Source organism: Rhipicephalus microplus, chromosome 3 (assembly GCF_043290135.1).
Source record: "Rhipicephalus microplus isolate Deutch F79 chromosome 3, USDA_Rmic, whole genome shotgun sequence".
Classification (NCBI taxonomy): Eukaryota; Metazoa; Arthropoda; class Arachnida; order Ixodida; family Ixodidae; genus Rhipicephalus; species Rhipicephalus microplus.
Genome location: NC_134702.1, coordinates 142,609,146 through 142,626,482, shown reverse-complemented (window position 1 = coordinate 142,626,482; position 17,337 = coordinate 142,609,146). Strand labels below are relative to the sequence as shown.

Genomic DNA, 17,337 nt, shown 5'->3' with positions numbered 1-17,337 from the left:
TACTGAGCCCTTCAATCACCGCTCACTGTGCAGTGAAAGCAGAATAGTAATGGTAGTACGTTCTGGGTTTTTACTTCCCCAAACCAGCATATGGTACTAGGAACGGCCTAGCTGAGGGCCCCGCAAATTTAGACCACCCGGTGTTCCTTAACATGCACCTAAATATATGTACACGAGCATCTAGCGACCCAACGCTCTCGAAGTAAGGGACGGCACGGCTGGTATTTCATCCCGCGACCATCTGATCATCGATTGAGCGCCATGACCACTAGTCAACCGTGGCAGATACTCAATGCGCAGGGCTGGATTTGTTCTCTTAAGCATGGAGCACAACTGTGATGTCTGCGTTGTCATGAAAGTTTAGCAAATAGCTCGATGTGGAGGGTGACATTATCACCCGCAAAATAATTGATTTTATTATTTTTCGGAAAATCGATTTGTGCTTAGCGCCGGTACACTTAAATGATCTCTCTAATGCAGGATCACTTCTCGTAGCTGTCCTTTTCTCAAAATCAGTGTGTGGTGCCGAGAAATGTTCTCAGGAACATTCAGGCAGGCAACTGATCCACCAACTACTGGACACAATAAACTTGTATCTCACGCTTTCTCTCTCTCTTTCTCTCTTGCTAAAGAAACTCTGCGTTTTCTACATTGCCTATTAAAAAGTTAGTGATCTAGCTTACTTTTTCGAATTGCAAATAACAATGCCACTTTTGAAATAGTAGATTTGTGCGTTCTCACCAAACACGGTGTTCCGTCTGGTTTCTGCGTGCCGTGCCGGTACCAACAGTGTGTAGACGAGTAGCCGATCTGCGAATGATGACGACACATGACAGCAAAATGACATAATTGATTGATATGTGGGGTTTAACGTCCCAAAACCACTATATGATTATGAGAGACGCAGCAAAATGACATAGGCTGTAAAAGGTATTTATAATAATGTTCACAATCTCAAGGTTTGGAAACTTATTCATCGCTGTTTAATGCTCAGAAAACAAAAGAGTGTGTCGCAGCACTCTGTAAGGGATTTCGATATTGACCAAGTAAAATTTATAGGTGTTTCATTTAAGATGTTACAATTGATAGGCTGTGTTTCTGCAGAAGAGTCATATATTGGCGTCCTGCGTGTCGAATCACCATGTTAGCTTTTGTAGTTTCTAGTACTTTTCGCATACGTCGGCTAAGTTGCTACATTGCAATGTATGCTGCTGTCAGTTAGCGTTATGGCTGCTTGTATAATATTCAACCCTCAACCACCCTCTCGTGGGATTCTTTGTTTCTTTCGGCAAACTGATGCATTGGGCTTAGTGCTGCTGAGTTACTGTACCGGATAAAGCATCAGTAACTCCCCGGAACAGAGCTCACTTGCGTAGCAGACGTTGTCTAGACTCTCGGTCACCTTGACGCTTTCGAGTGACGTCGCCCAGTGTTGTCTTTACGACATGTGGAGCTGCTTTGAAAACCATTCATCAGTGGGCAATGAACCTGCCCCACTTCGAAGTGATACGCGTAACACCGATTCCTCTTCCGTTTGTTAAAAGACGCTGCTAATTGGTGCTGCTAATTTCCGATGCTGAGCTTGCGTTTTATAGCGTTCAATTCCACTGCGCCATGAAGTTCGCTTTCATAGCACAGGCTACTTTTGGGGAATTGTTACATTTCCATGCATCATGCCCATTGGATCCATTATCAACCTGTTAGACGGAATATAGGCACTCGGTGTACAAGACGGTCATTTCCCCTAGTGTTCTTTAATTGTGCAAAACCTGACTAGAACGAGCAAGATGTGTAACAAAAGGTCTGAAAAACGAAGAAATTGTGAAATGATGTTGGCTATAAACAAAATATGTACTATAGTGTCCTCAAAATTGGTATAGTGTAAAGCCCACAACAATATATTCCTTTTTACGAGCCAAATTTACGATATGATTGCGCGTGTGCGATAGAGGAGGGCTCAGGAAATTTTGATCACCTGGTGTCCTTTATCGTGCAGGTATTCTATTTGTACCTAAATACAAACCAATTGAAATGCGACTGTCGCTGTGGGAATATGGTTACTTTGACGTCAGCAGCCCAACACTATATCTAATGAACCACCGTGGCGACTAATATATAAGAGGTAGAGTGAACTTGTTCAAAATGTTGGTAATTGTGAGCTATGTGGATCGGCAGTGTGCTGTCTTACGGAATTCGGCTTCCCGTGTGTATTTTTATACCATTTATTTATGTACCTAACTTTGAATTTTATGGAAGGTACAAGCTAAATAGGAAGATGGAGGACTGCATATAACTTGCGCTGGTCCGTTATGTGATTTGAGCCTCTTAAGAAATAATGGCCGCCTCGATGACAGTAGTGTCAGTCATTGTCACAAAACGTGCGTCTCATGGTCCTCCAGTACTGACAGAGTAGATGTTGACGAAGTGTCTGCGACACGCGAGCACCAAGTTAGGTGCGGAAACAAGGACACGATATAAGTACTGCTAAAAGCCGTGAACTGCAAAAGTAAGACATGTACGTTGCACGTTTGCATGTAAAATCATTTCAGCTAATAAAGTCAAGTTGTTGTTCTCCAGCATGGCTTATTAAGACCTCTCTATTTGAATTCAAACTGCTTCGACTATGCATGCGAATGGCTGCCACGTGAAAATGAGCATAGAACCTTCTATCATAATCCACATTAATGATGGAAATGATGTCCGTGCCTTCATCTGAACAGTCGTCAACTACTACTATACCATACGGAGGTGTTCCGTTTGAGAAACGAAGGAAATTTGTAGGAATGTATCACGATGACTCTTGCTGTTAAAAAAATGACGCGACCACTGTTTTCTGCGTAGAACTTGATTTGTCCAGTGAAGTATCTCCGAAAGCCTTGCTTGAGTAGACCTTAGCGGGATTAGAAAGGCGTTTCTATTTTCTTGAGGAACTTTATCGAAATGAGTAGTCTAGGAACAGTAGGTTCGCATACAGCCCCACAGCTGCATGACCGCCTAACCATCTTCGGATAATATTTGCATCTCTACTTGATGATGCAAATGCTGGGTGATCGATGTATCAGCATGCCTTCGCTTGCTTTGAATAAAAAATAAACTGAGTTTCTGGCTTTAACACAGTAGATTGCAAATTTGCGCTGAGCTGTGGTGTCGCATCCATATAATGAGATGATGATTGCCTTATACTGTGACGAATAGGTCGCGCAATTGTGTGGTGGTGTTCTATCACGAGTATATATTTCCAGCGTTTTTTCAAATAAACTTTCAGTTGAAGTCAGCGCTCTTTCTATCCTTGTGTCTTTTTCTGTAGTTACGTCGTAAATACTCGCAGTCTTGCACTGCGCGATTGTGTCGTATCCCGACCTTTCAATAACAAAACAACGTTCACCTGCAGTCATGACGTTGCCTAAATTATGTGGGTTTTTTATCCGCTCTCGTCATCCAGCCACTGCAAGTTGCGCATTTTTTCACGCTTTTCGAAATTACGTAACATTATTTTGAGGACTCGTTTACTACAGCCACGATTACAATCAGGCACGTAGACAAAGAAAGGCCCAGGGGGATGCCACGTCTCTCCCCCCCCCCCCAACAAAGAAATTTGTTCAGGCTCCTGTTTTTCATGGCAACCTTTTTTCAATAAAAAGATTTTCTGATGAACAATTAAATCTGGCCCCTCTCTTCCCCCACCCAAAGAAAATGCTGGCTACATGCCTGATTGCAATTGAACCCTTTTAGTAGACAGCAAAAGTTTATTTAAAGCGATGCTAATGCATAAACACGACGTGTGTGTCATTTGCTTGTTATACACAATCATCGCTGGCGGTAAGATTTTTTTCAGGTATACATTGCCGTGCCCATATGCTCGCATTGAACAGATAGAAAGAAGATTAAAAAATGCATTCCCGAAAGGGAGTGCCATGAATATTTTTTCATACATTGCTGGTGCCTCAGAATAAACGAGCTGTGGAAATTCATGACATGACCAGTAGCAGTGTTTAGAGACACCTGTGTGGGCACGTAGGTCATCAGCGCTCCTACTGCCTATGGCTAAAGAAGTCATATACTTTATCAAGCTCCGCATTTTTCTGTGCACCGAAAACGAAACACCGATTGTGTAGCGATTTTGGAGAGCGCTGTGAATTCGTGCCGATACGTAGCTACAGATGATGCGTTGCCAGACAGACGAGCTGACATTAGTTGACTCTTACCCCCGTAATCACAAACGCTCCTTCCCTCAAAAGCACTCCTCGACTTCAAAAAGCCGATGGAAGCGCGGTCTCTAGGTGGACCAAGTCACTGCATATCGGCAATATTCTGCAGCGATTCTTCAAAAGCACAGTGTCAATTTCAGTCGAGCAGTGGCGCAGTGCTCAACTCAGTCAAGTGAAAAATGGAATTCAAGTCGAGGAGCGTTTCTGAATACGGGGGTTAGTTTTTGTCGAAATACCGTGATGTTATTAGAACTATAATCGCTCAACTTTAACATCTGCATTTTAAACGATGAACAAGGAAACCATCACGCACCCAAGGCACATGCAGGCTCACTCCTACTTCCTCCTTTTTAGGTGGTATTACCAGTTCTAGTTTTGAATCCTTCGGAGCATCTGCTGCATGGATAGGTAAAGCATTATATATATATATATATATATATATATATATATATATATATATATATATATATATATATATATATATATATATATATATATAAGGGAAAAAGTGTATACTTAAGGACTCGTTTTTCCGTGTTTTGACACAATATTAATGAAATCTAACAGATGCCGAGAAATGTACAGGGCAAGTTATTAGAACCAATGGAATGTAAATAAGAAGAAAGAAAAGTGGGTGAAAAAATAACTAGCCGTGAGCAGGAAACAAACCTACGACCTTCGAATAACGCGTTCGATGCTCTAACCACTGAGCTATCACAGCCGCCTTCCCTCCATCCAATTTTTGGTTTTGTATGTAAATTTAGAAGTAGGAGTGTCAGTCAGCGCCATCTATAAGCCAAGCGACGAGTGTGAAATACTCTTATATGCGCATGTTTGGCGTCACGTAGCACGTGAACTTATTACGAGCGGCCAGCTGCTTGATAGTCCCTCCTATACAACCTAATGACACCAAGTCTGCCAGAACGAGACCCTCGTTATTGAAGAAAGGAAAGAAGTGTATACCTAAGGGCTCGTTTTTTCGTGTTTTGACGCAATAATTATGAGATCTCACAGACAGTAATGCCAAGAAATGTACACGGGAAGTTATTAGAACCAATGGAATGTAAATAAGAAGAAAGAAAAGTGGGTGAAAAAATAACCAGCCGTGAGCAGGAATCGAACCTACGACATTCGAATAACGCGTTCGATGCTCTAACCACTGAGCTATCACAGCGGCCTTCCCTCCATCCACTTTTTGGGTTTATATGTGAATTTAGAAGTATAGGTGTCAGTCAGCGCCACCTATAAGAGAAGCGACGAGTGTGAAACACTCTTTTATGCGCATGTTTGGCGTCACGTAGCACGTGAACTTATTACGAGCGGCCAGCTGCTTGATAGTCCCTCCTATACAACCTAATGACACCAAGTCTGCCAAAACGAGACCCTCGTTATTGAAGAAGGGAAAGAAGTGTATACCTAAGGGCTCGTTTTTCCGTGTTTTGACACAATAATTATGAGATCTAACAGACAGTAATGCCAAGAAATGTACACGGGAAGTTATTAGAACCAATGGAATGTAAATAAGAAGAAAGAAAAGTGGGTGAAAAAATAACCAGCCGTGAGCAGAAATCGAACCTACGACCTTTGAATAACGCGTTCGACGCTCTAACCACTGAGCTATCACAGCGGCCTTCCCTCCATCCACTTTTTGGGTTTATATGTGAATTTAGAGGTAGGAGTGTCAGTCAGCGCCATCTATAAGCCAAGCGACGAGTGTGAAACACTCTTTTATGCGCAAGTTTGGTGTCACGTAGCACGTGAAATTATGACGAGCGGGCAGCTGATTAATAGTTCCTTGTATACAACCTAATGACACCGAGTCTGCCAAAACGAGACCTTCGTTAATGAACAAGGGAAAGAAGTGTATACCTAAGGGCTCAATTTTCTGTGTTTCGACACAATATTAATGAGATCTAACAGACAGTATTGCGAAGAAATGTACAGGGGAAGTTATTAGAACCAATGGAATGTAAATAAGAAGAAAGAAAAGTGGGTGAAAAAATAACCAGCCGTGAGCAGGAATTGAACCTACGACCTTCGAATAACGCGTTGAATGCTCTAACCACTGAGCTATCACAGTGGCCTTCCCTTCATACACTTTTTGGGTTTATATGTGAATTTAGAAGTAGGAGTGTCAGTGAGCGCCATCTATAAGCCAAGCGACGAGTATGAAACACTCTTTTATGCGCATGTTTGGCGTCACGTAGCACGTGAACTTATTACGAGTGGGCAGCTGATTAACTTGCAGTTATATATATATATATATATATATATATATATATATATATAAAGGAAAGAAGTGTATACACCTCAGGGCTCGTTTTTCCGTGTTTTAACACAATATTAATGAGATCTAACGGACAGTAATGCCAAGGAATGTACAGGGGAACTTATTAAAACCAATGAAATGTAAATAAGAAGAAAGAAAAGTGGATGAAAAAATAACCAGCCTTCGGCAGGAAACGAACCTACAACCTTCAAATAACTTGTTCGATGCTCTAACCTCTGAGCTACGGCTGGTTATTTTTTCATCCACTTTTCTTTCTTCTTATTTACATTCCATTGGTTTTAATATCTTCCCCTGTACATTCCTTGGCATTACTGTCTGTTAGACCTCATATATATATATATATATATATATATATATATATATATATATATATATATATATATATATATATATATATATATATATATATATATATATATATATATATATATATATATATATATATATATATATATATATATATATATATGCAAACATGGTGGTGCAGTGGCCGTAGCGTTGTGTATAGTCAAGTACGTCCTCCGTCAGTGGTCACAGTGTGGTTTATTTATACTTTTCTGCCTACAGTCTGGCCTTCATCAGGAAGGCTAACCTTTTGTCCAATAAAAACCTTTTTTTCAATAAAAAGATTTTCTCAGAAACAATAAATCTGGCCCCTTTCTCCCCCCCACCCGAAAAAAATGCTGGCTACGTGCCTGATTACAATTGAACCCTTTTAGTAGACAGCAAATATTTATTTAAAACAATGTTAATACATAAACACGACGAGTCAGTCATTTGCTTGTTCTACACAATCATCGTTGGCGGTCAGCTGTTTTTTCAGGTATACATTGCCGTGCCCATATGCTCGCATTGAACAGATATGAAGGCCAGACTCAAGGCTGAAATGTCGAAATAAACCATGTTGTGACCGCTCGCGAAGGATCTACTTGACTTCATGCAACGCTACGGCCACTCAACCACAATATATATATATATATATATATATATATATATATATATATATAATGAAGTCTTGGTAGTCTTGGCTGCGACAGCGTTTATTTGAGGAAAGACCTCGCAAAACGAACGGGCAGAGCCAGCACACAGACGATGACGATGATGATGAACCAGAGTGGCAATGAGGGCAAAGAGACAAGCGGATGATGGTGATTGTGATTATGCAGGGATGAGGACGATGTAAGTTACAAATGCCCACACTAATTCCCCCCCACTTGAAAGCGGACACCCTGGCCGCCGTAAGTCAAAGTGATGGGGAACGTCGCGTGAAAGGTTTCATGCGACAAACGTGTACAATCTCTGTGCTGCGGTAGCGGCGGCCTGTTGGGGCGACGAGTGGTGTCACACGATAATTAACCGGCGAAGTCTGTTCTAAAACAATGTATGGCCCGATGAAGCGTGGTTGGAATTTGTCACAGAGACCAGGAGTGCGAATAGGTGTCAAAAGCAGCACCTCGTCACCAGGTTGGAAAGACACAACGCGGTGGGATTCGTCATAGATGATCTTCCGCTCGTGCTGTCTCGCTTCAGTGTTGATGCGAGCCTGATGGCGAGACTGGGCCAGGCGGTAAATGTATTCTTCGCTAGAAGACTGACATGAATTCCCATGGCTGCTAAAGAAGGAGACGTCGAGAAAGGTAGTCGGGGTGCGTCCGTACACGAGGTAAAACGGTGAGTAGCAAGTTGTTCGCTGAACGGCGGTGTTGTAAGCGAATGTCAGGAATGGTAAAAGAGTGTCCCAGTTTTTGTGGTTGGGTTGGACGTAAACGGCTATCATGTCTGCAAGGGTTCGGTGAAATCTTTCTGTGAGACCATTTGTCTGAGGGTGGTAGCTTGAAGCTGTCTTGTGAGTAGTTCCAGATGCGCGCAGTACTTCATTTACAACTTGTGACAGGAACACTTTGCCGCGGTCACTAAGCAGTACACGAGGAGCCCCATGACGCAATATTATTGCGTGAAGAATAAAGTCTGCAACTTCCACAGCTGAGCCTGTAATAACAGAGGAAGTCTCAGCGTAGCGTGTCAGGTGGTCCACGGCAGTCACTATCCATCGTTTGCCAGCAGATGTGACGGGGAGAGGCCCGTAAAGGTCAACACCTACAACCTCGAACGGCATTGAAGGGCACGGAAGTGGCTGTAGAGGTCCAGCAGGTGCCGACGTGGGGAGTTTACGACGCTGGCATGGGTAGCAGGAACCGACGTACCGAGCTACACTAGAAGAAAGGCCAGGCCAGTAATAACGACATCGAATGCGGTCAAGAGTTTTTTTAAAACCAAGATGACCAGCAGTCAAGTCGTCGTGGAAGGCTTCGAGCACCTGAAGTCGGAGAGAGCGTGGCAGTACAGGAACCCAGCGCTGACCGTCAGGGTGGTAGACGTGGCGGTGGAGAACCCCATTGTCCAGCCTAAAGTGCAGGAGTTGACGACGGAGTCGCGCGTTTGGTGGATGAGAAACTCCCGAAAGGTGGTCCATGATGCGTCTGCAGTATGAATCGGACCGCTGGCGGGAGATAAATGTTGGCTCGTCGTCCAAAAAGGGTTGCGTTATTGATGCGAGCATATGAACTTTGGTAGATGTGGTGGTTGAGTTCTCACCAACGCTCATATGGGTAGTTGGAAGCGGGCAACGAGATAAAGCATCGGCGTCTTGATGTTTTCTGCCTGACTTGTAAGTTATATCAAAGTCGTACTCCTGCAAGCGTAGTATCCACCGACCCAAGCGTCCGGACAAGTTCTTCAGTGTAGAAAGCCAGCATAAGGCATGGTGGTCCGTAACGATTGTGAAGTGACGCCCGTGGAGATAGGGACGGAACTTCTGAACCGAGCAAACCACAGCCAAACACTCTTGCTCAGTTATAGTGTAGTTCTTTTCAGCAGCGGTGAGTACGCGACTGGCATATGCAATAACTTTCTCTAGGGAAGACTTGTCGCGTTGTAGAAGTACGGCTCCTATACCAAGGCCGCTAGCGTCGGTATGGAGGATAGTTGGTGCGGCTTCGTCAAAGTGGCAGAGCAGAGGTTCAGACGTGAGTGCCCGCTTCAACAGGTCGAATGCTGTTTGGCATTCTTGAGACCACAGAAAGGGGACGTTGGAAGCAAGTAGTTGGTGTAATGGAGCAGCAATAGAAGCGAAGTTCTGGATAAACCGGCGAAAATAGGAAGCAAGGCCAAGAAAACTGCGAAGCTCCTTTGGTTTTTCGGGGCGCGGAAAGTGAAGGACTGCAGAAATCTTGTCAGGATCGGGCCGGATGCCATCTTTGCTAACGACGTGTCCTAAGACCTTGATAGATTTGCTAGCGAACGAGCATTTCTTCGTGTTTATTTGAAGCCCGGCGCCGGCAAGGCATGTCAAAACTTGATCCAATCGTTCTAGGTGCTCAGGAAACGTTGACGAAAAGATAATAATGTCGTCCAGGTAGCAAAGGCAACTTTTCCATTTCAGGCCACGCAGCACGGTATCTATCATGCGCTCAAAAGTCGCGGGTGCGTTGCAGAGCCCGAAAGGCATCACGTTGAATTCATATAGCCCGTCGGGGGTTGCGAATGCCGTTTTCTCTTTATCGTCTTCATGCATGGGGATCTGCCAGTACCCAGAACGCAAGTCGATGCTTGAAAAGAATTCCGCGCCTTGTAGGGAATCAAGGGCGTCGTCAATGCGTGGCATAGGGTACACGTCCTTGCGTGTGATCTTATTGAGCGCCCGGTAGTCCACGCAAAACCGCACAGAGCCATCCTTTTTATGGACCAAAACAATAGGAGATGACCAAGGGCTAGATGAGGGACGGATGACTTCCCGTTTAAGCATGTCCGCAAAGTTTTCTTCTATAATTTTTCTTTCAGTTAGAGACACGCGGTAGGGTCGGCGGTGTACAATAGATGTCCCAACAGTTTGAATTCGATGTGCTGTAGTATTAGTGCGGCCCAGCTTAGACGAGCAAATATCGAAAGAATTTGCATGTTTCTGTAACAATGCGAGCAACTGCTGCCTCTGTGAATATGTCAATTCGCTGCTGATAGTGGTGGTAAAGGCGGAGGAAGAAACATGCTCACCGAGGCAAGGTTCTTTAGATGCGATGGCCTGAAGTGGCGTGACGAGTACAGGCTCGAAGTCAGCAACACGGGCCACAGTAGTGCCCTGTGGCAGTAAGATCTTCTCCGGTGTAGAGTTGACAGCGGTGACAAGTGCCGAGCCATTGCAAAAACGAACGACACCGGACGGAAGAACTATACCTTTGCGAACGCAAAGTGGTGACGGTGAGACCAATACATCCCCGTGATAGATGCCGTTGGACGTAATGGTGACAATTTGCTCTTGTAGTGGCGGGAGTTCGATGTCTTTCGCAGCGACCAGACGAAGTGGCTTCTGACTATCGTCGTCAAGCATGTAGTCGGTGTCAGCGAGGTGAACGACGCGTTGTCCACAACAAATCGCCGCGGAAGCAGATGATAGAAAATCCCACCCTAAAATTAGTTGGTGAGAGCAGCGGGACAGGACAGCAAACTGGACATGATGGCGGATGCCGTCGATGAAAACACGCACAGTAAAAAGCGCGGAAGGGCGAATGATGTTCCCCTGGGCAGCAACTAACGTGGGACCATCGTAAGGCGTCATTACTTCCCTTAAATGTTCACACAAATCAGCACGTATCACAGACAATGTCGCACCTGTGTCCACCAAAGCATCGACTCGCACTCCTTCCACTTCCACAGAAACCATGTTACACGGGCCTAATGGAGGAATTTCAGTTCTAATTCCGAATGCAGTTTTTCCTCCACAAACTGCATCACTTAGTTTTCCGAACGAATATCAGAGGCGAATGAGGCGGGCCGAAGTGGAGAAGTGGAACGGCGGAAGGGCGAAGGCGAGCGGCGTCTCGTGTTTCGGCTGTTTCGTGGTGCAGTCGATGCAGGAGGAGATGGAGACCGGTGCGGGGGAGACGAATAACGCCGACCTTGATAAGACGCCCCGTTGTACAAATCCCGTTCACGCACATCGTTCCGACGCTCATCTTGCTGGCGCTTCCGGCAGAAACGGGATATGTGGCCGCGATAGCCACAGTAGAAGCATACAGGGCGAGACGAGCGCCACGGTGGAGAATAGAAGGCATTCGGGGCACTTGGAGATAGCGCGGTCAGGTGGGCCGAAGGGTCAGGGGGCACGGAATGGTAGTTCACAGGGGTAGCGGCAGCAACTGACGCGTAGGATGGACGTGGCAATGTCGCGTGGGCGTCGCTGGGAGGCACGGCAGCAACTTGAGGGTACGTGGCTAAAGGGTGAGAAGCAGGTGGCTGTACGGGTGCAGAGCCAGTCAGGGATGTAAGTTCCTCCCTGATGATGTCACGTAAGGGCATTCCCGAAGGCTGAGTAGGTCGCGGTGTAGGAGGTGTGAAGCCCATGGACCGCAATTCTTCGCGTATAATGTCCCGGATGAGGTCACGCAGATGGCCATCTGACGTGGAGTGGTGGTCGCCGATGTCTGGTTGAAGGCGGACGGAGTCCAGCGCATCAAGGCGCTGGCATGTCGCAACGACATCAGCGATGGTAGCTGGGTTTTGCACAGCGAGGGCATTAAAGGCAACAGGCCCAATGCCTTTCAATATGTGGCGCACTTTGTCCGATTCCGGCATGGATTTATTGACACGCCGGCAGAGTGCGAGGACATCCTCGATGTATGAAGTGTACGATTCACCGCGATGTTGTCGGCGAGTATCGAGTGTCCTCTTCGCGACGGCGGATCGAATGTCTGGTGTCCCAAAGACGTGCCGCAGCTGCTGCTGGAAGGTAGCCCAGTCGGGTAAGTCAATGACGTGGTTAAAATACAATGTCTTTGCGACTCCGGTCAGATAAAATGGGACGTAACGCAGTTTGGCGGCCTCGTCCCACCGATTAGCGACACTTACGCGGTCGTAGTCGTCGATCCAGTCTTCTACGTCTTCTCCACGACTACCAGCGAAGAGCGGGGGTTCCCGCTGATGTCCGTGTATGTAAGTAGGAGGGGCAGCTTGCGGCGGTGCGTGGTTGATGACATCAGTGCCGGCAGGCTCGGTCTGGGACATGCTGCCTGACTGTGGGAGCAAGCGGCGGCCTGAACGAAGCTCCAGGGGGTATAGCGGGCTGCGGGAGGTCAGAGGACCGAAAATACACCTCCACCACGTATGAAGTCTTGGTAGTCTTGGCTGCGACAGCGTTTATTTGAGGAAAGACCTCGCAAAACGAACGGGCAGAGCCAGCACACAGACGATGACGATGATGATGAACCAGAGTGGCAATGAGGGCAAAGAGACAAGCGGATGATGGTGATTGTGATTATGCAGGGATGAGGACGATGTAAGTTACAAATGCCCACAATATATATATATATATATATATATATATATATATAATTTTTATTGCATGCTTTTCCCCATCATTTTATGTCGCTGTGGTCATCCTGCGGGAACGCCGTTAGCTCATCAGCTCTGTTTGTTGAAGTATTTCATACAATTTTATAGGATTAATTGCGCTGCCATAAGGCGAAGTGTTTTTTCCCTTTGTAGTCACTAAGCCTATTTTTTCACGTCGACTGTGTGAAACGTTTCGACATTAACCTTGTTTCCACAATATTGTGTTGATTAATTCTGACCATGCTTGTTAGTGTTCTCGTTAGTTCATAAATGACGTAAGCCACGTGTTTGTGTTTGACCACTGTGAAGCTGCTCAGTTTATAGGGTGACTAGGATCTCCTTAACCTGCTCAATGCAGCTTTCTTTTGCCACATCGTCATTGCAGCCTTGTTTCGAAATCAATAGCTGCTGACAAACGGAAGTACCTGGCTGTCTTCCACAACGATGGCGGTAATCAGCAGAGCCGAGCGTCGGCAAAATAGTGGGACGTCGCCGTTGTGGACAGCATCACAAACACACGCTCATTGCGATACTGCATAACAAGGGCAAGATTAGGGTCAAGGCAGAAGAGAGACTTTTGAACCCCGACTGGCATGCACAGCTTCGTGTAAAGACGTTAAGTGCCTCTTCACATTGATACCGCATTTTATCATCTAAAAGGGGGCGCACATATAACCAGCATTCTCAACTACAAACCACGAGAGATAAAAACAAAAAAAAAGAGTCCCGGCATATTTTCGTAAACCACCATCCTTGGCATAAGCCTTCTACTTGCGCGACGACTTTGGCATTGAAATATCAACGCATGCACTATGCTTCCGAACACAGCAACCATGCAAATCTTCAAGCCTTATAACTTAAAACGGAGTATGACCGCTTGAATTTTCTGTTCCTCATTATTCGTAATCAGGTTAAAATTAACTCATTACATTTTTTATAATTTCTCCAGATCCACGCTCAACACAAAAACACGGTTTATATATGCAGCCACCAGCCACCCGAAACAGCGCATTTTATTGCAGCTTCTTTCCAAGAAAAATTAAAGAATGGAATGAATTACCAAACACAGTCGCGATGTCTTCCTCTATCACAGATTTTTCTGCAGTTTTAAAATCGCTTATTTTCTCAGAAACAGATGCGTCACAGCACTTTTTTTGTTACGTTCTTTATTCCTGTCTTCATGTGTCAATGGATATTGGCTCTATCTTTGTTAATTTTTGTTTTCAATGCGCAAAATGAACTGGTTCATGCCCGTGTTTTAGCATTATTTTTTTTAGTGTAAATGCCTGTGTTTGTTGTATGTCTCTATTTTGTAAGGTATTTCATGCCCATTTCATTTATTTAAATTATCGCTCGAATTTCAGCTTTTAAGTGTATGCTATTATATGTATTCAATTTTCCCTCCTGTAAATAAACCCAATTTGGGGTTGACAGCAGTAACAAACAAACAAACAAACAAACAAACAAACAAACAAACAAACAAACAAACAAACAAACAAACAAACTGTGAAGAGGTTTATTAGTCGTTAAAGACAACGGCAAGACAGCGTGATGAACCGTCCAGCAGAGACCGGCACAGCAGCGAACCGAAGCACGAGCCGAGAGAGCGTGGCGTTGGTGATGCTGCTCGCTGCAGGCACATCTTCTTCACAATCGCCCCCGCTGAAAGAGGAGCCATCCTGGTGACTTAAGAAGTTTCAGGCAGAGGCTCATGGTACGGTTTTAGTCGGGAAACATGAACGATGTCACGTGCACGCCAGCGCATGTCATCCGATCGGGAAACTGGTTCAATTAGGAAATTAACCGGTGAGGTTTTCTCCAAAATGGTGTAAGGCCCCTCTTACTGGGGGACAAGTTTCGAGGAGAGTCCCGAAGTTTGGTACGGGATGGGAAGCCACACCAGAGACCCTGGGGCATAGCTGGGATCCGGAAGAGAGGTGCTACGGTTTTCTTTTTGGCGTTGTTGCTCTTCCGAGGTGAACGCACGGGCGAGCTGGCGACACTCTTCAGCTTGTCGAGCAGCATCGGAGATTGGTGGACACTCGGAAGCATCAGGATGGTAGGGAAGTAGGGTATCAATCGTATGGGAAGGCTCGCGTCCTTAAAGAAGAAATAAAGGTGAGAATCCCGTGGTGGTTTGTATTGCGGTGTTATATGCGAACGTTACGTATGGGAGAACATGGCCCCAGTTGCTATGACCAGATGCCACGTATATTGAGAGCATATCACCCAGTGTGCGGTTAAACCGTTCCGTTAGCCCGTTAGTCTGCGGGTGGTATGCTGTCGTTTTCCAATGAATGACGTGGCATTCCGAAAGCAGAGTTTCGACGACCTCAGAGAGCAAAGCGCGGCCTCTGTCAATAAGAAGCTCTCGAGGTGCACCATGTCGAAGGATAAAGCGTTGTAAAATGAAAGAGGCGACATCCTGAGCTGTAGCGCTCGGCAAAGCGGCTGTTTCGGCGTAGCGTGTCAGGTGGTCAACCGCCACTATAATCCACCGATTACCATCTGGTGTCAATGAAAGGAGGCCGTAGAGGTCAACGCTGACGCGATCAAATGGCTTGGCAGGGCATGGAAGTGGCTGCAATGTGCCAGTCGCACGTGGCGGTGTTGATTTGCGTCGCTGGCAGTCAGGACAGCACTGCACGAATTTGCGTACAGATTTGTACATGCCGTGCCAGGAATAGTGATGGCGAAGGCGTTCATATGTTTTGAACACCCTGGCGTGACCACATTGCGGATCGTCGTGAAGAGAGGCACATACTTGTGATCGTAAAGTGCGTGGAATGACCAGTAGCCACCGGCGGCCATCGGGCGCGTAGTTGCGTCGATGAAGAAGTTGATCGCGGATGGCGAAATGGAAAGCTTGACGTCGGAGGGATCGAGATACTGAAGGTTGGGCGTGCCAGATAAATATTCGATAAGAGAGGCGATCCACGGGTCACGACGTTGTTCGGTGGCAATCGAGTCGAGATTTAGCGATGACAAGGTCTGGAGGCAAGTGTTTCCGCACATCGGATCTGGTGGTAAAGGTGAGCGGGACAGGGCATCAGCGTCAGAGTGCTTGCGTCTGCAGTGGTATATGACGCGAATGTCGTACTTCTGGATGCAGAGTGCCCATCGCGCAAGGTGGCCAGAAGGGTCTTTCAACGTGGCGAGCCAGCAGAGTGCGTGGTGATCAGTTACTAGATCGAACGGGTGGCCGTATAAGTACGGTCGCAACTTTCCAAGCGCCCACACCAGAGCCAAACACTCTTTTTCTTTCACGCTGTAATTAGTTTCGGCTTTCGTCAGAGTGTGGCTAGCGTAGGCTACAACGTATTCTGAATAGCCGGGCTTTAGTTGAGCGAGAACAGCGCCTAGCTCGACGCCGCTGGCGTCGGTGTGCACTTCAGTAGGAGCCGTCGGGTCGAAGTGGCGAAGAATAGGTGGGGAGGTGAGCAGACGGCGCAGAGTAGTAAAGGCAACGTCACATGCAGGGAACCAGGAGGAGAGGCTCACGTCACTGCGAAGAAGCTAGTTTAACGGTGACATGATAGATGCAAAATTGCGAAAAAAGCGCCGGAATTAGGAGCATAGGCCTACAAAACTGCGAAGTTCTTTCATGATCGTCGGCTTGGAAAATTCTGCAACTGCTCGAAGTTTTGCTGGGTCAGGTAATACGCCGTGCTTGGACACGATGTGGCCTAGCATGACAAGCTCGCGTGCAGCGAAGCGGCAGTTTTTCAGGTTAAGCTGCAGGCCAGCGTTGGTCAGAGAAGTCAAAACGTGCCTGAGGCAAAGGAGGTGCTTAGGAAAGTCATGGGAGAAAACCACGACATCGTCGAGGTAACAGAGGCACAAATTCCATCTGAGGCCGCGTAGCGTATTATCCATAAGACATTCAAACGTGGCAGGCGCGTTACAAAGCCCACAGGGCCTGACGTTAAATTCGTATATTCCGTCTGGTGTAATAAATGCCATTTTTCGGCGAACGGCTTCATCCATTGGGAGCTGCCAATAGCCAGACCGCAAATCTAGCGACGAGAATTCAGCTCCGTGAAGGGTGTCAATGGCGTCATCAATGCGCGGCAGATGATATACGTCCTTGCGGGTTATCTTATTCAAACGACGATAGTCCACGCAAAATCGGATAGATCCGTCTTTCTTACGCACCAGGACGACGGGAGACGCCCAGGGACTGTGAGATGGTCGAATGACGTCTCTACAAAGCATATCTTCGACTTGATCGTTGATCACGCGGCGCTCTTCAGCGGAGACACGGTATGGTCTTTGACGCAGTGGCTGGTGTAGGCCGGTGTCAACATGATGTTTGACTTGCGACTTGCGGCCTAGCTGAGGTTGCGACACATCGAAAGAATTCCGGAACTCATGCAGAAGATCAAGCAGGTCAGCATGTTCGGCTGGAGTGAGGGTGTCGGTGATGGCGCTGGAAAACATATCCTTGGACGACTC

The 17,337-nt window shown here is 46.3% G+C and overlaps 1 protein-coding gene across 3 annotated transcripts in view; it reads right to left on the bottom strand.

Annotated features, from left to right (window-relative positions):
* LOC142803379 (uncharacterized) overlaps positions 1-17,337 on the bottom strand; it is a 100,088-nt gene that overhangs the window by 24,898 nt on the left and 57,853 nt on the right. The window contains exons 5-6 of one of the 3 annotated variants that reach the window (XM_075888497.1): positions 4,522-4,604; positions 742-810 (exon numbers count right to left, since the gene is read on the bottom strand). In XM_075888497.1, the coding sequence (XP_075744612.1) occupies positions 742-810; positions 4,522-4,604 (152 nt within the window). The remainder of the gene's footprint in view (positions 1-741; positions 811-4,521; positions 4,605-17,337) is intronic. The other 2 variants (XM_075888498.1, XM_075888499.1) reach the window with 2 other exon arrangements.